The sequence below is a fragment of the Dromaius novaehollandiae genome, chromosome 1 (genome assembly GCF_036370855.1).
Source record: "Dromaius novaehollandiae isolate bDroNov1 chromosome 1, bDroNov1.hap1, whole genome shotgun sequence".
In the NCBI taxonomy this organism is placed as follows: domain Eukaryota; kingdom Metazoa; phylum Chordata; class Aves; order Casuariiformes; family Dromaiidae; genus Dromaius; species Dromaius novaehollandiae.
In genome coordinates this window covers 173,286,310-173,309,108 of record NC_088098.1, presented here as the reverse complement: position 1 = coordinate 173,309,108, position 22,799 = coordinate 173,286,310, and the positions used below count along the sequence as shown (strand labels likewise).

Sequence of the window (22,799 nt, the reverse complement as noted above, 5' to 3'; positions counted from 1 at the left end):
TAAATCAAGCAATGCATACCTGTGAAACCAAATTACGTAGAAAGTTACAGCCAAGTAGAGATCAAGGAAGGCAAGAGGACTCTGCTTTGGAAGAATAGGTGTGTTCAGACTAGCTTAAAACTAGAAGCTCTAGCTTTGAGGATTTATGGCAGATTGAGGTCTTCTGCCCTCAGTCCAGGTAGGATGTAGAAAGGAGATGTAGAAGTGTGAAGGTAGCTGTTAATGATAAAATTAGAATCATAGACCTCTACTCGTTTCTGCATGACTTGCTACCAGCTTAAAGAGGCATTTGACTTTCTCTGAGGTCATTTGAAGTTTTTTCTGAATTTCTTTGGGATTGTATTTAGATTTCTCTGAGAATGTGTGTGTGCTGTGGGGGTCTGAATCCAGGACTGGCATGTCTTAAAACTCTATGGGAACTGCTCATTGGAGTGGCTGGGGCAGTTTTCATTTTCTTTTAAAGTTTCCTGATGCTGTTTTTAAATTCAAATTACACTGGAGCTGCATTCCTGTTTGTTTTTGTTTTGCATTCCAGATGAGTTTTGTTCCAGTGGTTGAGATCTTAAGAATGCCTGCACACAATTGACTACTTTACTATAGAACACTATAACTTCTCTTTCTCAAAATTTCATTTTCAAAGTTAAGAACCTTTTCTTGCTGTCACCTAAAATATGGTCTGAAAATAAACAGCTCACTGGACTGTCTGAATAATGGGATGGTTCCAGATCTTTACGAGATGAGATTTTAAACTAATGTGATCCTCAAACTCTTCTGTCCCCTTCTCCCTCCACAAACACAGACATACACACACTGACTCCACAATAGTGAAGTCCTAGAAAAAATGCCTTGAGGAGTTGTATATTGAGTCTTTAGGTATGATTCTTTTCATTTCTAAGATCTTGAAATTTAAATCTTACTCTGGTGATTCTTAATTGTCTGTGCTAGACATTAAAATAGGATTTTTTTCAATTTGCATTTCACATTTTAATGGATTAATCTTTGATACATAATTTGAAAGTACAATGTCAAGCAGTAGAGCTTGAGGACAACACGACAGCATTCTCTAAGACTAAAATGCATGGGTTTAAAATTTCAGAGCACCTGGCACATTTTAAGTATGCCGATTGTAAAAGGGAGTACAGCTATTTTTATATTCATTTATGCATACCACCTTTGGGCTTAGAAACTTGGTAGTAGTTTATTCTGGATGCTGTATACATGTGTAGCAGAAATATTATTTTTGCCCTAAAAAACTTTAAGAAAACAGAATATAGAACAACAGAAAACATGTCATTCCAGTTAACTGATAGAGGATGAGTGCATCACTTTCACTCTGGACCAGTTTTCATTCTCCACTGGACTTTCTCTTGTCATGTGTGGGTACAACAGGGAGTTGCAAACCTGTCTTTCAGTCACTTTCCAGGGTCTCAGTGTCATTGACGCATTTTTTAGTTATTCTGTAGATTTTACAGATAAGTTTCAAAATGTAACATGAATATAACCAAGACAGTGATGGATTTTTAAGTTTGGAGATAATTTACATATCAGTCCAATTGTCTGAAGCTTCCATGTTTATTTTTAACAAAGGTGTGATACTTTCCTGACAGCTCTGTGCAAAATTTCAGTTCCCATCATGAATGTGTGAAAAGAAAGGATATAGTATGCCATAAAGACTACATGGCAGTTCCCTGTTATTTTTAATGAGAAATATTAAAATTGCAAAATATGGGTTTTTAATAAGATATTTTAGGCCTTAGACTGACAGGATTTGGTTTAATTTTCATGAAAGAAGGCTCAGTTTTCAAAGGTTTGTGATTCATTTCCCTCAGGAAACTGCTTTAAAAATTTCAAGTTACTTCCATGCACAGTACTGTTTTTCTCCAGATGAAGTGCCAGTGCTCACTGCTTGTGAAACACTGAAATGTCAAGCCTCCTATTACCCAGGGACTGAGTGAAATGAAGAGCAGTATCAGATGTCCAGCTGTTGCTAAACTGAAAATATAAATAAATCAGAGCTCTTTCTATCATCTTGTTTCTCATGTGATCATGACAGTTCAGGAAAATATACAGACAGATTAGTTACTATCTAAAACTGACTGCTTGATAACCTATCTGAATATTTTGTAGTAAATTAAGTGAATATCTGCTTAAAATCCTATGTCAATATTTTTGAAAGATATTTTGTAACATATTGCAAAGTAAGTACAGTTCACCATAGCCCTGAACATATTTTTATTGGGTGGGAGCCAGATTCAGCAGTCACATATTTTGTATATGCACTGTGCCAATGAGAGCTTGGTACCAACAAATAAAGCTAAAAGGAAGGAGTTTTGGTTAGTGCCTTTGAATCAACATGCCAGAAGTTTATACTTTTACAAACATCTGGAATTTCACAACTGGATAAGAAATATGCAGACTTTTGGACTCAGATATAATTTTTGTCTTTATATCTTCACTTTATAAAAATATTTGTATTTGTTTACATTCATATTTTGGTTTTCTGCTTTCTTTTTTTATTTCTCAGTTATCATAAGCTCTTTTACCAAATGGTTTGGCAGTAAAAACATAAAAAAGAAAGATCTGCTGTAGGTGCAATTTATCATGGCAAATAAAAGTATCCAATATGCTTTATTGTTAGAGCTGCTTTTAGTACCCTTGCTAACCTTTTGCCAAAATTCAGCATTTTCCCCTTCCATCAGTAAAGAAACAACTGCAAACTCCAGTCTCTCATTCCACTGTTAGGTGAGTGAGCAATACACTCTTGATTTCTGTAAGAAAACAGGATAACTGTGTCACCCAGAAAACCAGGAATGTTTCTGATTTTTAAAAAAAGCTGTCACAAAATCTGTTTTCTTTGGCTTTTGTAAATTTTAGCAGCCTGACCAGTGGAGCTGGTTGGGAGCATTCCAGTTCGACATTGTTTTCCTGGAAAATGATGCCTTTCGGAAAGGAATCTCTTTGCTAAATAGAGTCAGTTTTGTCAATACTCTTAAGTCAAAGTTAGGATTGCCTTTTTTTTTTTTTTTTTTTTTTTTTGAAAGGAGAAATTTTTTGTAATTAAAATGTCATTATGTTCTGCTTGATGCTTTCCATATGAAAGTTGATATATAAACGTTCCTTAATCAAAATCCAAATCCAGTGTTTCAAAACACAACATGAAATCGTTTGAGTGGCTCAACTCTCAAACATTTTTTTTTTCAGATCAGGCATTCTGGAGGCTTGTTTTTTAACCTTATTTGACACGAGAAAAATATTTGAAATGAGAAAACTGTTACAAGGAAGAAAAAAACCACTTTGTACTGTTCTGTTCTGAACCCCGAGTCAGCTGCAGGCCACTAAAGCCCTGAAACCTGTGAGCTGGATGGGTGAACCCATGTGCACCTAGGCATCGCTCTGAGCCACCAGATGATAAAATCTTCACATAAGCAAATCATCTCACACAACTCTTCATTACTATCTTTTCCTCCAAGGGCTCTAACCACCCTGCATATTCTCAGGGAAGGAGATCCAGACAGAGGGAAAAGAAGTGAGAGACCATATGACAGACACAGATGCAGGGCAGGCCTATCTATAGTCGTAATCGGGGAGGGAAAAGTGCACACTTTTTTGTGCATCAGTTGTGTTTGTGCATCAGTCCAAAGAGGACTACAGTTAATGCTAGGTAATTCTACTATATCTTACTAAACTTAGGTAAGTAAGGGATGAAAGTGGCAAGTGAACTTAAACTGTCTTTGTGGCTGACTCTTAATTGCCAATTGTCTTTTTCTTTTTTTTTTTTTTAATATTTTCTTTTAGATCCCAAAGAAATACACCTCACTGGACAAAATGTCAGCTTTCAGCATACGAAAACAGCCTCCTAAACAAAGCGGTAATGCTGATTCTCCATTTTCTACTCTCGGGACATTCAGAGCAGAGGTTGAAGCACTGCATCCTTCCTTGCCCAGGAACCGCTTCCGAGCGTCACCGTGCCCCTTACACACTTACCTCCCAGGGCATGCTGCCACGCTTCAGCAGTGACAAACTAGTTATTTGAATCAGCGGTAATACCTGCTTTGGAGGCAGAGGTAGCAAGGTTGTGTATGGTTTCACCAGAGGAGACTCTGGGTGGATGGCAGCGCCCAGCAGCACGGTGAGGCAGAGCGGGTGCATGGAAGCAGCGGGACACAAAATGGCGGCTTACCCTGCCCAGGCCTCTGGTTGCTGTGGCAATGCCACAGCAGCATGGCAGCCGGCTCCCTGAGGTGGCAGGGGAAGCAGCACCCTCCTTTTGCCTCACCTGCACAGGGGAGGACGGGGAGAAACTGAGGGAAAAGAGCTTGCGAAGACGAGGGTGTGGGGATGGGGAGGAAGGAATGCTACTGATTCATTATCAAGTGGGATAATTTGTTGCTCAAGAGAAGAACGAAACTTTAGGAGGGCTGGAGTTTGATTTCTATGCAGGGAAATGCCCAGGTGCAAGCTGGAAATCCCACAAAATTTCCCGTTCTTCCGGACCCTATGAAATATTTCCAATGACTACAAGATCCGAGGTGCACGGGGGCCTGGTTTTGGTGGGACATGCCAGGCCTAAGTGCACAGAAATGGGCGCCAGTGGCGCATCAAGGGCCGACCCTGGAGGCGCCAAGTGACTCTGTTCAGGCCTCATTGAAAAGGTTTGGGTGAAAGTAGTGAGGAAGCAGTAAATGAAAAAGCAGGTAGAAACAGCAGTATTTCAGACTGGGCCATGATAAGGACAGACACTCTTTGTTGTCCGAATAAGAAGGGGATAAACTCCATGTGTGTATGTTCTTCTGACCTAAACTGCTGTATCATATCCGTAGTTAATTTTTCAACTATGCTTGGCAGGTAATTATTTGAACAGATATTAGTACGGTTCAGGAAAACTTAGGCCTTGTGTTGTTTCTTGGAAAGAAAATACAGTATACATTATTTCGCTGCTGCCTCTATAGGTGACTTGCTGAAAACTTGTGTGCTTTAAGAAATCCATGATTTCTATGAAATCCAAGTGATTTTTAGGTAGACGATAACATTTTTACTAAAATGCCATTGGAAGAAAATCGGTGTTCCATATACAAGGTTAATTTTAATAGCTGAGCACTTCTTGAATATATGGGTGTGCTTATGTACGTGTCATTGAAGAATTCTTCTTTGCAACATTTGGAGGCGATTATGGCTCCAGTAGAGCATAGATTTAAATTTATTGCAGAGAGCTGAAAGCATCTTTGGCCGAAACTATTAGTATGAAAGGAATGCTGGGATAATATCCATCCCTTTAGTTACTGCTAATTATCCTTGCTGAAGAGGAGTTTTATCTCTGGATTGCGTATATTTGAGCTCATATTTTTCCTGCTTTTGAAAACTGACAAATTTTTGTTTTTCAATGCATGTGATGGTGCCCAATTAAAAATATTTAAATAGTTATGAGAATGAGAAGCAGCAGTTCTTGTGGTTTCACCTTCATTCACAACTCTTGAATTTTGAATAATGCAATTTTTGTTTCTATCTATATGTTTGTCTGGGTCCCTGTCGCATTCCAGTCATTGCTAGTACTATCAATATATTCAAAACTGGAAATGTTTAGAGCAAATGCACTTAATATACTTAAAACTTGCTAATTACAACTATCTCCTTTCTTGTAAGTCAAGAAATGGTACAACCATTGTTTAAACTGATGCAGTTCCTTACTATCTTCAGTTTGCAAGAAATAAAGTGGATATTTTAATAGTGCTTGTAATGCACCATTGGCAGTATGCAGGTGAGGCTGTGATATCTCCATTATCTGAAGTCTTTAAGTCAGTTTTTAATACATGATTTAAAAGACAAACTATAGCTCAAGTGGAAGTGAACAGGCTTGATGCAGAAATTGTGCAAAAAGAATAGATGACTTTCTGCCCTTAATCTAAGTGCATTCTTGCAAATCTCATCTTTGATGTGCCTGTTCATTTCTTAATGGTCTCAAAGGGCGACATTTATGCAGCTCAAAAAGAGAAAGGCAAAGCTAAAACTTGGCATGAGGGCCCAGAGACAGCAATATATATGTTGTTGCATCCATCACATCCGTATTTTCTAAATGTCTGTCCCTTCTATAGCAGCTTAGTCTTGGAGAGAGGTAGTCCAACACAGAGCCAGATAATGAATTTGCAGCTAAGCAAATATGGATTGATATTGATGTCCAGTCCTTGAACTGGCCATAGTGAACTGCAACAGATGAGAGCAGGCACAGCATGGCTTACAGTTAGGTATAGATTTTTAGACTGAATTTTATCTTTGTATTCCAGTGGGGTTTTTTTTCATGAGAGAAAATATATTTGAAAGATGAGTCTTTGCCATTCTCACTTAAAATAAATGTTTGGTTGCTTTGTCATGATTTGGTCTTCCATCAACTTTACTTATTTGTCATTTCTCATGGTCATCACTACAGCTGAAGTACTTGGAGTAAAAGCAAGAGCTGTGTTTTCTTATAAATCAGAACAGAATGTCAAAATACAGCTCCAACAAATGATGCAATACTGACTGCATGCATTTTCTGTGAAGTGTGGTCTTTCTGTATGCAAACTGTACAGTGAAATGTCCTAACATCATTGTCTCCTGAAATCCAGCAGTGTTGAACTCCTTTTGCCTGGATGCTCAGAGAGAGAGGACTTTATTGAGAAAATCATAAAGGTCTCTAAAGGAAAACCTGCAAAACTCAGTATTCTTCAGCAGTTTGTTGATTAATTGGATGCTATTGATAAAGGTTTTGTATATTTAATTTTTCACCTTCCCTTGTCTTGGAAAGTTCAGTGCAAATATCACAGCTCAAAAACTGAGTTTCTATTAGAGCTCAACTTTTAGACTTCCATTTTAAAGGGAAGTGTTATAATAGCCCAATAGCTCCCCCCTCAGAAAAACAGGCTGATGATAAGAAATTTAAGTAGGAAGAAAAAGAAATGAGAATAATGGACAATGGTCTTTGAACATTTTTGTTTGCTTCTGTGCCAAACTCCCCATAAAGTGAAACCAAAGGAGATATTCATCAGCTTTCTAATACAATCAGGAATATTCTCACAGATCAAGAGACCATGGTCTTGTTACATTCCTCAATATACTAGGCACTAGCACTGTTGAGCACAGATGTTTTAGGTTGTTTTCGTAAGTAAATAAGATGTCTGTGATCATACTGTGTGACTATACATGTGTGCCTGTTCATCTGTTAATGAGTAATGTTGAAACCATCAGCCAATTTTAGTTAAATTTGACAGAACTTAAAGGTATTCCATTTATAAACAGTTAGGTAAACTAGATAGCTGGTTAGAAGGAGACCCTGTTAGTTTACTGCTTGAGGAAAAAGCTTCAGAGTCAGTCTGACACTTTTGAGAAACCTGAAAATCAACACATGTTGGGCAGCATGTAGGTGGAGGATCATGTGATCATCTCAAGATTAGCTTCCAGTTGGGATTTTGTTGGACACCTGAAAATGCAGCAACCACAGACAAACCTATAGGAAATGGGGATTCATTAGTTCTGCTTTCTGGGAATTACTCTTGTATGTGTATTTCATAATTTCTTTATCGAATCTGTGATATCTGTTTACATTAAAGAATATACCAAGCTGTTTCATATTAGGAATGAAACTGAATTCAGTTTGGTAAACTGGGCTTCTGCAGTCCCTTCAGGGTTTATGGGAATGAGCCACAAACATTGCAAGGAATCAATCTGCACTAAACATGAGCTTCAGACATAATCCTTGTGACTTTTTTTTTGATGATTAAAAAAAAGTGTTGTCTGATAGCTGTGGTAAACTGCTACAGATTTCAGCCTTTCCAGTAGAACTTTCAGTTTCCAAAGCTATCCCATACTTTCATTTTAAAGACATGTTTCTCTGCGTTTGTAGATAACAAGAGCCCCTCTGTTGCAATTAAAAGCAGACAACAGGTTATTCAGGATATTAACAAACGACGGACCCTTTTGCAAGATAACAGCTGGATAAAGAAAAGATCTGAAGAGGAAAGGTAGGAAAGATATGAAGAGCATTCTTTTGTTCTTTAGTTTAATATGCTATGTATATTTTATTTGAATGTCTGTTTTTTATGGATGATCCCTTATCACCTAGAATTACAAAATTTTCATCAATAACTGTTATTTGCTCACCTTGATAAGGTATTGATTGCCTTTTGGAAGTCTTAGTCTGTTTTTAAGTGACTGCTTTTCAATAGAATATTTGTGCACTGAACATTTTATTTGATATACTGAGAACCTCAGGCTTCTGCTCAACTCGAGAAATTGCACATTTCATGTATTTAGGTTACAATAATACCATCTGACTTTTTTTACAGTCATGAACATTATAAATTCTGACATATTCCTTTAAGGAGCTTAATGATGTCATTTGAAATTTACTGTAATGCAGACTTGGGCTTGTATTACAGTAGCAGCTCCACCTTGAGAGCAGGTCCTAATTATTTGGACCATGAACGGCTCATAGGAAGAGAAAATTCTTACTCCAAAGTGATGGGAGTAATCTAATGCAGAGCTCTCCAGTGAGCATGGTTATTGAGGTGGTAGACAGCTGTGAAGTCTGATTGAAGGCAGAGATCTTTTGCCGAGAAGGAGTTTTCTATTTTTAATATTCAAATTTTAACTAAATATTGTCTTTCTTTTTATTAAAGTGCTGATGAAAACTATGGAAGGGCTGTGCTTAACCAATACAAATCCCAAGATAGCCTACACAGGTAAAGTAGTCTCTGAACATGTCTCTAATGCTTTCTAATACCTTTCTTACTGAAGAAAGTTGAACATCCTTTTATTAAATCCTATTTGAAGCAAGAGCTTTTTTTATTCTGTTTTAGCCTAGTCATGTTACCGTTGTAATCAGACTTTGGTATCAATAACTGTTAAGCTGGTAATTGCAATGGGTGCTAACACCTGAATGGTCTGAGATCATGTATGAGGCCTTAATACAAGATTTATACACTGTTTTACTGGTGATGAGTTGTTCAATAAAAACAGTGACCAAAGTGGCATTTCTAACCCTTTTTACAGCAGTAGCACAAATGAAAAGGAAGATCAGAGAGCTCTGCTTGGACGATACAGGTCTGATACTACTTTGGACAGGTAGGGCTTTTTTCCTTCTACATTGTATTTTGTGATTGTCATACTTGTGATAGGTTGTTTCTGTCTTGTCTTAAAAATGAAAAATGAATGAAAGTGGTTTGTAAATTAATATTTATGTTTCTTAAGCATCTGCATAGCAAGACTTTGACAATTCATTCAAAAACATTCAATGACATAAATGTAAATCTGATCTGAGAAGTGGTTCTTCAGACATCTTTCTCTTCTTTCTCTGTATCAATTTCTGTGTATTCTTATGTTCATAAATGCAAATACCTCTGTGCAGGTAACCCACCCACTCCTGTTTTCTCTTTTACAACTGTAATCAAAGTCCTATCTCCAACAGTTAATCTCAACATGGCTAAAACCTTAGTTCTCCTTTGTAAATCCTTGCTACCGCTTTGTACCATAATTAGTACAAATATCGGAACCATGTACTTAACATAAGGTGCTTAATTTGAAAGTCCTCTTCAGCTTAGACTTCTGTAGAGTAGTTTACTTAAGATCTGATTGCCTATGTTTGCAGATTATTTGTGCATAGCATCTTCAAAATTCAGCCCACATTAGCATCTGGTATCCACAATATGCTGAGGCACCAGAATTTACGCGATTTGGAAAAAGTATATTTGTTCGGGTCTTGGCACTGGATATTTTCCTTTGATGATCCTTACTTCTTGTATTGTAAGAAACAATGAAAGATTGTTAAAAATTACATTATACATAGAGCTCTGGAATAGAATAGACTGTAGAACTGTGTGGTATCACCTCTCTGTTGATTCTTCTCCAGGCTCATGAATCCTACTCTGTGTTCACTTATCACGAGGAAGCCATTCTATACTTTTATTTCCCTATTGCTCTTCTCCCTGTCTTTTCTATTCCTATAACAATCTTTTTGATCTGGGGGACCAAATTTGTATATAGATATTTAAGATGTGAGCACACCTTGTATATGTAAAATAGTATATCAATGGCTTTGGGTTCATTCTCTACTCCTTCTCTCATATTTCATAATATTGACTTTGCTCTTTTGAGTGCTGCTGAGAACTGATCTGTCATTTTCATAACATTATCTATTATAATGCCAAGACCTCTTTCCTGAGTGATAATAGTTGTTTCAGAGACCAATTGTTTTTCTTGGCAGGCATTACTTTGCATCTTAGAAAAGTGAATGTTATCTGCCATTTTAGAAGTCTGATATTTTAGTACATGATTTCTGAAAGCCTTGCCAGTCAGCATTTGTTTTGACTACCATGAGTTAGTGTCATTGGCAAGCAACATCATTTCACTCTCCTCCTTTTTCCAGATAATTCATGAACATATGGAAAAGCACAGGTCTTGCAGATATTCCTCCCTTCAATCTGAAAAATTGTCATTTATTCCAAATCTTTGTTTCCTACCTTTTAACCAGTTATTTATATATGAAAGGACCTTCTCTATTATGACACAGTAGATCAATTTAAGAGCTTTTAAAGAGGAAATTTCTATAAAGTTCTTTGGAAATCCAAGTAGAATATATCAATTATGTCGCTGTTATCCACACACTCATTGACTTCAAAAAAAATTTTAAGGCTTGATTTTCCTATATAGAAGCCCTGACTTCTGTGTCAAAAGTCGTAGGCCAATTTCAATTCCTATGGTGTTGCTGAAGAGCATTGTCCTTTTAGATATATACATCTGCATCTATCTTTGACTTTTTGTTTTATCCTGGGATATTAAGATGTCTGAATTATTTTAGGTTGTAAGCTGACTATCTTTGTGTTCTGGTATATACAAATATCTAACATAAAGGGTTCGTAATATGCACCAGATGTGGCAGAATGTACAAAGAAAGGATTATATGTGTGAATATACATTTCTGATAGCTAATAGAGAATATGTCCATAAATGGTGTGAATAATCATGGTTCGATCTTAAAATGATCAAAATGAGGAAGTCGCAGTCAAGTTGTTTATTTTTCCTCATTCACCACTAGTCTTCTCAGAACTGTAGAATATAGCCATTCCAAGGTTAATTTGTGCACATCCATTGCCAGAAGGCACATCTACAAGGGTGGACGACATGTTCTGCGTTTCCTCAAATTTGCAAGCTAGGACATAAAAGGTTATGGTGATTCATTTTATCCTAACACCTTTTCATAGCCTGCAGTCAAATTTGGTACTCCTTCTTCCTCTGTGAAGGAAGATTATCCACCGGGTACAATTCCTTTATTTTCTTACAAATGATTTCTGGTAAGCATAAGCATAGTACAGGAGTCTCCAGGCTTGGAATTCTGGGCAGCTTGCAGAACAGCTATATTGTTTGGTTGTTTATATAAAAAAGAAGCATTCATGTTCTTTCTGTTCAAATCTAAAAGGCAGAGTTGAAAAATACAGCACTGTTTCTTGAATGTAGCATAAAATCTAAAGGCTTATTTCTCCTTGAGAAGAATGACCTTCATACTGGAGATCTGAGCTGTTTACAGACAGTTGTTGTAAGTCATGTTGTTTATAAGGAGAATAATTTTCATCCAGCTAAAATGTTATGGCAAATGGTTATGGAAATTTGCTTCTATCCTGCAAAGGGCCTATAGGAGTTACCACATATCAAGGCAGAGGTTGGAACATCTTTACACGTTTCTACTTTGCATCCCTTGTGGCCATAACTGTAATTTTCCAAGAGACAAGGATTTTAAAAATCTGGATGTATTTGAATTAAAGTCTCTTCAATAGCCAGTTTTCAGACTGGCAAAATACTCATTGAAGTTCTAATAAAAAAACAAAAAACAAAAAGAAATAGAGGACTACAGGAGTAATTTTGAATTCCTCATTGCATATGGACATGTGACAGCAAAAACTTCTCTACAAGCCATTTTAAGTACTTCTGTTACAGCTTCTTGCTTCCTGGCTACTGCCATTTCCATGTTCAAAGAAGGTAGTTTGATATGAATTGTGCCTTACCCTATATATCTACAAAATTTAAACATCAGTTTCAGTATTAAGCCTCTGGGAGTGATGTTGGGGGTGGCTACATCCATTTGCACCACTGGCTGCAAACACAAGGAAATACAAGCACAGTTTTCCTGTCTAAAGAGTCAAAGTTTCCTCACCATGGAAAAGAGAATGATACAGGGAAAATGAATAAAGAAGGAATTAATTTTTACTGTTTGTTTCACTGTAAGAATAAGGAGGCAATCAAAGAAATGGTTAGGTAGTAATTTAAAGCAAAACAAAGCAAAACAAAAATTTATTTTCCCCTTAACCCATGAATTAATTGTAGGACTTGGCATTGCAGGATGTTGCAGAGGCTAAAAGTTTGAACTGATTCAGAGAAAGGTTAGATGAATTAATGAATCGTTGGTCCAAAGGTTTCTGTTGGAGACAGCATTTTGGGTGCAAACTCTTCATCAGAAAATTCTTCAAACATTGATTGTTGGAAGCTGAAAAGTTTTACAAGGAAAAGACAACATTATACTTACGTTTTTCTTTTACTTTTTTCAAAGCATCTGCTACAATGTTCAGCAGTGGAGTAGGGTGCCAGATGTAACCTTTAAGTCTTCTTTAAAATGACCAAATACAGTATTGCCTTAATTATTATGTTTAAATGTTGAAAATATGAAATGAAAGCAAATGGTTCGCAGGATAGTTATGGATTAGAAGAAATGTTCGTTTGCTGCTGCAGTAATGTTATCGAGTATAGTGAGACCTCTAGTGATCTTTTGAGTAACTGCTGGTCACAGTCACAAGTTGCCAGAGATATGAGGTAGCTATTTGCACAGGTACATTTAAGATTTGAAAAAATTACAGAGTACATGCTGGCGCACATTGTATCATGAAACCTCTTTGTAGGGTTCCATTAAATACAATAGTAGCCTGTGATAACTGGCTGAAAGCAAAGTAAAAAATGTTTTGTCTCAGCACTTAATATTAGATTAATGGTTCTAGGATTAATTGCTTTTTTCAGTTTATAGAAGGGAATAAATAACTAAAATTAAGTAATTTCTATATTTAAATAAGTGGTAGTTCAAAATATTTTTCAGTTATTCTAGCTATATATTTAAGATAAACCTCTCAATTTAGTAATCTATCTTACTTTAGAGCAGTTTATTATGGAGCTTTTTGCAGTCCTTTTATTGTTATTAAAGGAAGTCCCATATATGAAATGAAACTCATAGTATATAAGTATATAAGCTATGTGTCAGCTATTATAGTGACATAGAGCTTTCTGTAAAATTTTGGAAGGGTTTTAGGAAACAACTATAGAATCTGTAAAGAGTTTGAAAAATCACATAGCTGTTTCTTATTGTCAATCTAATAGCTTAATAATATCAATTTAAGTACAAATAATCTAACTTCTGTGAAAGAAGTTATTCCTATATGTCACTGCTATGCTTTATCAGGGATTTTATACCAGAGTATTTTCAAAACACATTGGTCTCTAAAAGCCATAAAGACAAGCAAACTATTACATTTCTCAATAGATGGCAAGAGGGAAGGAAGGGGGATGGCTTATGTTCTAAATTTATGGTACTACTTCACTGAAAGACTTTGCTGTCTTTCTAGTATTCTGATCTAATTCAAAGGATTTATAATGAATTAACTGTGACAGCAATTACTTGTCAATTAGTGTTTGAACGTAACCTTTTAAAACAATTTTTTTTTGAGTTGAGCTACTTAGGCTTTTCAAACAGTAATGCATTAAATTTATATTAATTCAGCTTCTGTTCTGTACGTATTGTAATGCTGAGTAATTTATAATCTGTACAGAAAACAAAGTGATGCTTCATATTTTCATTTCATTCAAAGTGGGTTTAAAAAAAGATTTATAGTGTGTATGAAAAATAATTCCATGCTTTTACAGAATTCCAGCCGGAAGTGATGTTGATAAAATAAATAAGTTCCCAACTCTGGATAATAAACAAAGCAACAGGTATGAGTATTGGAAGCTTTCTTATCATCTAAATAGTATGTATTATCATTATTAGTTACTTTTAATTGTATGTATATTTCAAGATGATAGGGAGATAATGTATGTATTATATAGCTTAATAATTGGCTTCATTTCACTGTCTGGCATCTGGAATGTAGGCAGCTATGTAGGAGTTGTCATAAGCTCTTTTCACAGTCCTTGGGCAGAAAAAAGGTCTTTTAGAGCACAATTCATCTGATGTCTTTCAGATGTTTTCCTTAGAATAACAGGACTTGTTCTCTAGAAATGCGTATTTCTCCACATAGATTGAAAGAAAGACGTGCTCAGATTTGCAAAGCTAATCATCATAGCAATTATTTAAGAAACATAACATTTTAAAAACAGAAAAGAAAGAATAGGCATGTTTTGAAAACATAGTTCAGTGTAGGTATGTTCCCAGAAAAAGCTGGGAACCAAAGTGTAAAAAATACTCTTTTCTGATAGGAAGGGGAACTGATTTTTCCAATGGAAGGCAAACAGAAAACATGTGGTTTCATTGGAAGTTTTTCTTTTGTCAGATGGTCAGTTTTTAATATAAAACAGGTTCAAGCCAATTTGTCATTTAAAATAAGTTAATAAAAAATCTTTGACATAAAAAATTCTGTTATCATTCAGATGGCCAGATTAGATATGTAAAATGACTAAAACACTAAAAATTTAGTTTCTAAAGAACTTACAGCTCTTAACTAATTGAAATTTTTATTTAAAAATGTTATTTAAAAAAGTCAGAAATCAGAAGAGCCCAGCACCATATTTATAAATTTAATGAGACAAATGTATCCCTGTGTGCCTTCATCAGCGTCAATATAGTTCTATCAGTAACAAATTGCAGTCAATATAGTTGCCAGGGAACTGAGAACAACAACTAAAAATCATCATGTAAAGTGTTGAGATTTTGCTTTGAAAAGCAAATGAGTGACTCTGGCATTTGAAGTGCAAGGGAGGTCATTCTTTTGAATAACAATTTTGCACCATTATGTTGTAAAACATGATGATGATGGCACATGAAACATCATATAGATTGGGTTTTGTGTTGTTTTGTCCAGGCATAATTTGTGAATAGACCTACTGTGAATTTCGAAGTAGGATTTAAGTGAGACTTAAATGATATATAACTTGTCCTACCAGATAGCAATAAAATAATTTGTTAAGTTCTATTCTTCAGTTGCATTAGAAATGCAGAGGACAAAACAATAACTTTATGATAAACTTTATGAGAAGAATAACTGGCTTAGAAGGTATGTAGTTAAGAGTATGAGGAATATCAGTTCGTTTTACAGGCATATAATAAAATAGCACAACACTGACATAATTAAATAAGAAACATAAAATTTAATGTATGAAAAATAAATATATTAATATTTTAGACTGAAATGTAGGTACAGAAGTCAAGATTTTCAGAAGTCAAAAATGACTTTGAATATCAAGTAAGGACACATCTGTCCTCTAAGCATCAGAATTCCTTAAGTTGTCCCAAACCTAGTATCCTTTGAGGAATTTACAAATTTCAGTTGGCATATATAACCATAATTATACCAATTACTGTATACATTTGTGTATTTTGGATAGTAGAAATCTTATTTCTTATTCTTGTTTTCCCATTTCACTTATTGAAGATGAATGAATAAACTAAGTTTATTTCCTTAACAGACAATCTTGGACTCCTACTACATCATCCACAAACACTGCTGCCACTTCTCCTATTAAAAAAAAAAGGTATTCACTACCGCCTTTGCTTGACTGCCAGAGGATATATAACACTCTATTATACCTCAGTAATGTCTCATGATTATATCAAAAAACATTATTGATTTTTCCCTCTAGCAAGCTTTAACTCTTCAACAAACTTCAATAAGCTTTTGCAGGCTCTGGCTTTTTTCCATGGGAGCACTGTGGTGCAAAATCCTCTTTGTACAGTCAGTTGATGGGCCCTGTGGACAAAGTACAATAGATGCTAGTTCTTTGCCACAGTCCCTAACTCAGCAAGCGTATGCTTTTCAGTGTCCGGTACCAAAGTTAAAGCATTGCAGCTTATTGTACTGGGGACCAGCTGAACTCTCTCATGCCAGACTTGTCCCAGTGCTGTTTCAATATAGATGAACCACAGTATGGTTTTCTGCATGATACACAGCTAGCTTTAAAAATTTGTATTTTGTATAGTATTATCTGGACAAGAGCAGGAACTGGCTGTAGAACAGAGAACTGCGTTTTTAATTTAAAAGGTAGTACTGGCGATACCTATCTTTTTTTATGCAACCTTTCCAGTAGCAACTTCTACATTCTGTCTGTTTGTGATTTTGTCTTCCACAGTCCGCACGCGAAAGTTATGATCAATAGAATTATGAAAATAGAAAGTAAAATATCATCATTCTCTTGTTAACAGCCCTGCTTGTTTAGTGGGAGTTTATAGTGGTTTTTTTGCTCAGTAGTTCTCTTCAGGCCCTTTGAAGATGCAAAAGGCCAACACTGAACTGCACTGTTTATAGTGCAATTGCTTTTCCCTGACCAACAATTGATAGATTGATACTTTTGAAAGAGGAAAAAAAAAGAACTGAAAGTGCTTGTGATGTTTATGCGACCTCTAATACCATCCTGAATCTGTTTCTTGAGCTGATATTTGCCCTTTCCTTTGTACATTCTATCTGGCTTTCCCGTCCAAGAATAATTCACATGTTTGTATCATTCAGGTTGCACAAAGCACTATCTTGGGTCAGACAATATATTTTTCACAACAGTAATTAAAATTACATGTTGTTCGCAATTTCATTCAGCTATCTGAAAAAATCATCTAAAAAGTGTCATTATGCAGTTTTTCAAAACACTAATAATTTAGGAAATGTTACAAACATTTCCACACCGTTTCTGAGTTTCTAACATTCATAGTGTTTAAAGAGAGAGATTCAACCTGCTGTCCAGCCCTATAACATTATATATTCATACTCAAGAATTTATTTATTTATTAACACTGACAGGCAGTCTTGGATGCCTCCACCAGTTTCGAGTTGTAAGACCACCACAGATACAGTGGAAACCAAAGAGTAAGTACTGATGATAGCTAGTTTTTTTTTTTTGTAATTCTAGGCTTGAGCTGATTTCAGAGAGAGCAGACATGGCAATTCTTTGAGGAACTGAGTTTGCTGAATAGGATGGCATAGGAAGAGAGAGCATCCCATGCCTAAATACTTGTTGGAGTTCTTAGCAGCTTCATGCCCAGCATTGACTGGGGTTTGAATATGTGAGCTGGCAGCTTGAGATTACACCAGTGCTGCCAGAATGAAAGAAGGCAAGGGACTGAACTAAGGCGTTGAACTCCTGGTTTTCTGCAATGCTCGTTAGCTTTGTTCTTGGAGTAGTCCAAATCAGAACCAATTAACTCTCCAGACAAATGTGCTATAGAGTGGCTAACCGTAAGTGGACAGAAATTTATTGCTGCTATTTGGCATGACAGCCAAGAGCTAATTCAGGCTCCTTTTAGTTACCAGTGTGGACATAACCTCAAAATCTGCTCAGTCAGCTTTCAGTGAGGTGTCCAAGAAATAGTTTAGAAAAAAATTCTCAGGCTAAAATTACTTGCAGATGAATGTTTAATGTTTATCTCTAAAATTGTAATTGCTTACTGACAGATCAGAAAGGGAATGGAGAATATTTCTCATCTAAAAGCAGAATATGAATAGTTTAAAATATTCATGAATTAACTTTCATGATACTCTTTTCTTAGGTCCTTTGTTGGGTGTGGCATGGCCTTGTGCTTCCCTAGTCTTAATCTGGGCAGCCTTCTACACAAGTCTCATGCATATCAATGATCAAAATTGGACAAAACAAAAATGAATGGATGCATTATTGTGCCAGATAGAATACCCTGGTTGGTCATGGCCTAGGAAATCTGTATCACTGGAGGACTTTGAGAATACATTAGACCAACATTAAGTGATGCTGATTTTGCCTTGAGATAGGAGGTTTGTCTAGATGAGATCCTTTGAGCCCCTGTTTCTACATTATCAAGTTGTATTTTAAGAGGTGTTGTATTGTATTGCTTCCATGGGACTCCCGCTTCCTTCAGTTACCCCTGCTTTTCTCTCTCCCTTCCATCCTACTTTCTTTTCAGTACCCATGCAGGATCAGTTCTTCACTTTTTTGCATTCTGAAGGGATAGAAACCTTTCTGTCTTTCTCTTTAGCTGAGTATTACTAAAAGGAACAAAGCTACTACTCTCAGTTGTGCTTAAAGCTGATCGATCAAGCTGAGTCCATTGGTAAAGGTTTTATAGCAGAATGTGTCAGGCCACCTTAATTACAGTTTTTTCTGAAAAATTTGTATATGGTATTTATTAATATTAGTTTATGTTTTTGCATATTATATATGAGGCTGTTAGTGAATTACTCATAGATGTCTGAATATATTAACTTACCAAAATACTGCAAAACTTTTGAGCTATCCAATAGTTTAGGCAAGACAGAAATAACATCAAAGATTGTTTTCAAAACTGGACCCATGAATTGGGTCATGGAAGGACTGTGCTGTCCCCATGCACATGGATCATTCTGTCTCTCTGACATAATTTTGATTTTATAGATAATTAAAGGAGTAATAACAAGAAGTTTGAAAGCTTTTATAAACTTGACACAAATTGTAGTCTTGAGTCTTGAAACTAGCTTTTCATGTCTGCTAAAAGTAGAAATAAATCTTCATCGTGGCAGTGGCCAACCTGTGCAAATTCAGCTGATTTGGTCTTGGTTTCACCAAGCTCTTTGGTGGATAAAAAAAGCTTTTACTGTAATTATAATCGCACCCTTCTGCTGACTTCTGCATTTTCATCATTCTTCTTGACATTCCCAGACTTTTTTCTAGATACTAAATGCATACGATTTTTCTTGCACAGAGAGCTATTTGCAAAGAAAACTATCTCTGTTTTATACAGATCATCCTGGGTTCCACCAAGTTCAGTGGCCACAGCTTATTCATTTGCAATTTACTGTAGAAGCATTTTTCCTGTGTAGTATACTTTCTCTCTAGCCATTCTGCTTACTTTAGAATACAAATATATCCTTATAATATTTATATGCATTAGTATTAGAAATATTCTGAGGTACATTATTATTGAAGCATTTTCCTATTTGATAAGCTTCCAGATAGAAACATGGATACAACATTTTTTCTTTAAAAATCCAATTAAAAAATACTTTAGAACTGGAATTTTGTTTTAACTATTATGCTCTTTCATTTTTTCTTTGCAATTTCTACACTGTGTAAAAGTCGAATGAGAGAGCAGTGGCAGGAAACAAGAAGCAACAAGTGTGCAGTTAACATGCCTTGATACCTGGCTTTTAGAGCTGTGCCTGTAATATAATTTCCAGAAAAGCCATACCTCTCGATATGATTCACTTTATTTGCCTTTGATATAGAACATCTAAGGCTTCAAGACAAATACAGAAGAACAAGAGGAACAGAAATGTAGTTACAGGCATAAATTGTGACAATTATCCTAATGAGCATGTAGGAGTCCAACAGAGACTTGAGAGTCCATGATGTTGGGATCATTCTATTGCTTTTCTCAGCCGAAGCACCATGTGTGACTACCATGTCTCATCTAGGATCTGGGTGATGATATGTTGAATATGCCCTTTAACTTGCCAGTTTTCACACCCGGATTGTGTGGGCTCTGTCAACAGCCCTCTTCACTGGGTCTCATTGTGATAGTGCCCAGGTACTTCCTTGATGGAAAGGAAGATGTGGACTCCCTTTTCCTTCCTTTTACAGAGGAGAACACATGATGATGACTTTAATATGTTACAGTGTACATTAGAACAAAAATGCAAACAATTTATGGCACTTTTAAGGGAAGTTCTATCTTTGCGTTCCTGGGCTGCTGCTTTAGCTTTCTACCATTGTCATTCTCATATTGTCTGAAGCTTAGTACAGACATTTCAGCTGGTTATAGTTAGGCTAACAGGCAAAATAAGAGCAAAACTACTATAATTTACATGGCTACCATTATCTTTTCTTTTGCCATAATAAATTTTAATCTTTAAAGGCAGTGAGTTTTTTTTAAACTATGTACATTGATGTGTTACATTACTTTTGTAGTTTTATTCAGCTTATAATGCAACTAGTTTTGAGCCAAATAAAAATAAAAAACCAAGTTTAGCAATACTTTTTAATCTTAGCTTGTGTTTATTACTGTCCATCTGTTTGGCAAAGATTCAGAATCACTCAACACCCAAGAGAAAGATGGCTCCTGGATACTGGGATTTTATTCTATTTTAAGTCAGTGCTTACTAGATATTTTTTGTATGTTGACTGCAATGAATTTATCTGGTTTCATTTCAGTATCTCATTATGGTCATGATAGTTTTGAAAGCACAGGATGGTTTTGAAAGCATAGGATGCATCCTTTATATGATGCCTGCCCAGCTTCCTACAAGGTGCTGGGATTCTCATAATTAATTACCAAATCACTCCTCTACTCTGATTGTTTCTGAATAATAGAAATAGAAGCGTATTTTTTATTAATCTTTCCTGACACTTGCCATTCTTGGGTCATCTATCAAGAACGATGTCACCAAAGATACTTGGTTAAACACTGATGAGCTTTTAATGATTAATTTGTTTATCCTTGAGAAGTGCTTTGAAGATGTAAGAGCTATCTGAAGTTTTGAATTTTACTATAACTTATAATAGCCACCAAAGGATATGCTTTTATTTGCCTAAAGTGAGTTTCAGGAAATAAAGTGCCAAGTATAGATGCTAATAACCACACTTTGAAAAGGTCACCATCAGTGTTAAAGATAGCTAAAGCAAAGAGCTGTGTCTTTTCTTCACATATTAGAGCAGCCATTTATCCTGCAGTCTTCAGGAAGGGAGTTTTGCAAGCATGGGTTGTCTGCTGAGAAAGATTGTTTTTCTCTGGGTTTATTATTTATTTACCTTTTTTGATTCTGAGACCTGATTCTAGGCTGCTATATTCAAGCATGACATGTAAACTTCTGTTGTGCCTTGTCTTGGTTCCATGCTGATTAAGCACACTTTACAGAACACTTGAAAGAAATTGCAATTGAAGCTAAAAATATAAACAGCTCACCGTAGTTGCACTTTTTGGTTATGAATTGAGTGTTGAAAACAACATGTCATTGATCAGAGTGTTTTACTGGAGAATGGTTAACTGAAGCATGATTGTCTTACTAACATATAAAGAATGAGAATAAAATTAAATATTATGTTACTTTGGTAACAATAATATTAATAATAAAACTTATGTTCATTTGTAGCTACATTAAGAAACAAAGAAAACCCTGTATTAAGTTTTGTCTTGGAAGGAAGGAAGGAAGGAAAAGAAAAATTAATTGCAAAGTGCTTCGATTCTAGCATTTTGCTACTTTGTTTCTGAAATCTTTACTCTTCTCTTTCTACAGGACCTCTCCTTCAGAAAATTCAGAAGTTCCCACAGTGTATGTCTTGCTTACCTTGCTTCATCATAGCTTTAGAAATACAACATACTCCATGCATAAACCTTGGATATTATTTTACATTTATTTATGATACAAAAACTGTAAAATTTATCTGGGGGATTTCCTTGAATAGTCAATCTCACAGAAGCACATGAAGACATCCTGGCTTGTAGATGTAATTATTTTCATATAGCTTAACAAGTTTCATTGTATGTTTATTCACATTGAAAAAACAACTGTAACTGCTTAAAAAGTTAAAAATTATTTCCCAATTTTAATTCCACAGTTTATTGCTATATAGCATATTGCTAATGCAAATATTCCTTTATACCAAACTGATGTTCTAGAGGGGAGACAGTGAATGAAAAAGAGAGTGGGTGAGCAAAGGGAGGAGAAACTGGTAGATTAAAGAGCTGTACACATGCGAAGGCTTGTAGTAGGAGGCATAAACGTGAACTGCATTAATGTAAAGTACTCCTAAACTGATTTGAGTGTCCATATAAAAGGCTGCTCTAATTTTAGAAAATAATTTTATAAACTTAATTAATTTAATGTACATTTCACATGGCCTAAATTAGAAAAAGATTGCTTAACCAACCTTTAATTTCATGGTTTATGATTAAGAGAGCTGCAAAACTTGTCATGGTGTTATTGCCATCCTAATAGGAAGATTATCTCATGGAGCATATACTCATTTCCAATTGTATTGGTCACCTTCTCCCTTTCTCATGATTTAAAAGTATTCCTGTAGTGACAGATCTGAATGTTCATAGGAATAAGCAATGATAGGAAAGTGTTTCAGGGATTTTAGCTATCTTTTAATATGATGGCAGTTAACAGAAGATGTAGGACATTGTGAGCAGCTAGTAATTTGTGGCTCAGTGGAAAGTAACCCCCAAAACCATTCTTAAATCTATGGTATTTGTCACATTCTTATTATGTGTAACAATCGCTACATAAAAATTGCCTTGACCTCTCAAAAACTTTTGCACATACCTAACTCTCTCTCTATGAATAGCTATATTGACTTCTGTGGGAACATTTATAGGAATAAAATAATTCAAAAATGTAAATGCTATGCAAGTATATAACAAAAGAATGACATTTTGCTACTTATTTGTTATAGTTACTCTGTCTAAGGGTAGTGCGGTATGATCTTAACATAACAAGTTGTTCCTTGAACAGAACTAATATTTCCTATTTTTTTCTGGGTTTGTATTCTCCACTTCTTAATGACTCTTTAGAATACCCCAACCACATCTCCATATCCTCCCCTGTCTTTGTTCCTCTATTTCCTCCCTTGCAGCATTCCACTGCAGT

The 22,799-nt window shown here is 35.6% G+C and overlaps 1 protein-coding gene and 1 long non-coding RNA gene across 10 annotated transcripts in view; one reads left to right on the top strand and one right to left on the bottom strand.

The window, feature by feature from the left end:
* Positions 1–12,714, bottom strand: part of LOC135327132 (uncharacterized) — a 30,134-nt gene extending 17,420 nt beyond the window's left edge. Inside the window, exon 1 of the long non-coding RNA XR_010387194.1 lies at positions 12,545–12,714. This is a non-coding gene — a long non-coding RNA (uncharacterized LOC135327132). The remainder of the gene's footprint in view (positions 1–12,544) is intronic.
* The window catches only part of SCEL (sciellin), a 61,787-nt gene that overhangs the window by 7,801 nt on the left and 31,187 nt on the right, over positions 1–22,799 (top strand). For 3 of the 9 annotated variants that reach the window (XM_026120894.2, XM_026120889.2, XM_026120893.2), the window contains exons 3-10: positions 3,796–3,868; positions 7,874–7,991; positions 8,649–8,711; positions 9,022–9,093; positions 13,927–13,995; positions 15,685–15,750; positions 17,007–17,072; positions 21,444–21,479. In XM_026120894.2, coding sequence (XP_025976679.2) covers positions 3,826–3,868; positions 7,874–7,991; positions 8,649–8,711; positions 9,022–9,093; positions 13,927–13,995; positions 15,685–15,750; positions 17,007–17,072; positions 21,444–21,479 — 533 coding nt within the window. In that variant the 5' untranslated portion in view covers positions 3,796–3,825. The remainder of the gene's footprint in view (positions 1–3,795; positions 3,869–7,873; positions 7,992–8,648; positions 8,712–9,021; positions 9,094–13,926; positions 13,996–15,684; positions 15,751–17,006; positions 17,073–21,443; positions 21,480–22,799) is intronic. The other 6 variants (XM_026120891.2, XM_026120892.2, XM_026120897.2 and 3 more) reach the window with 6 other exon arrangements.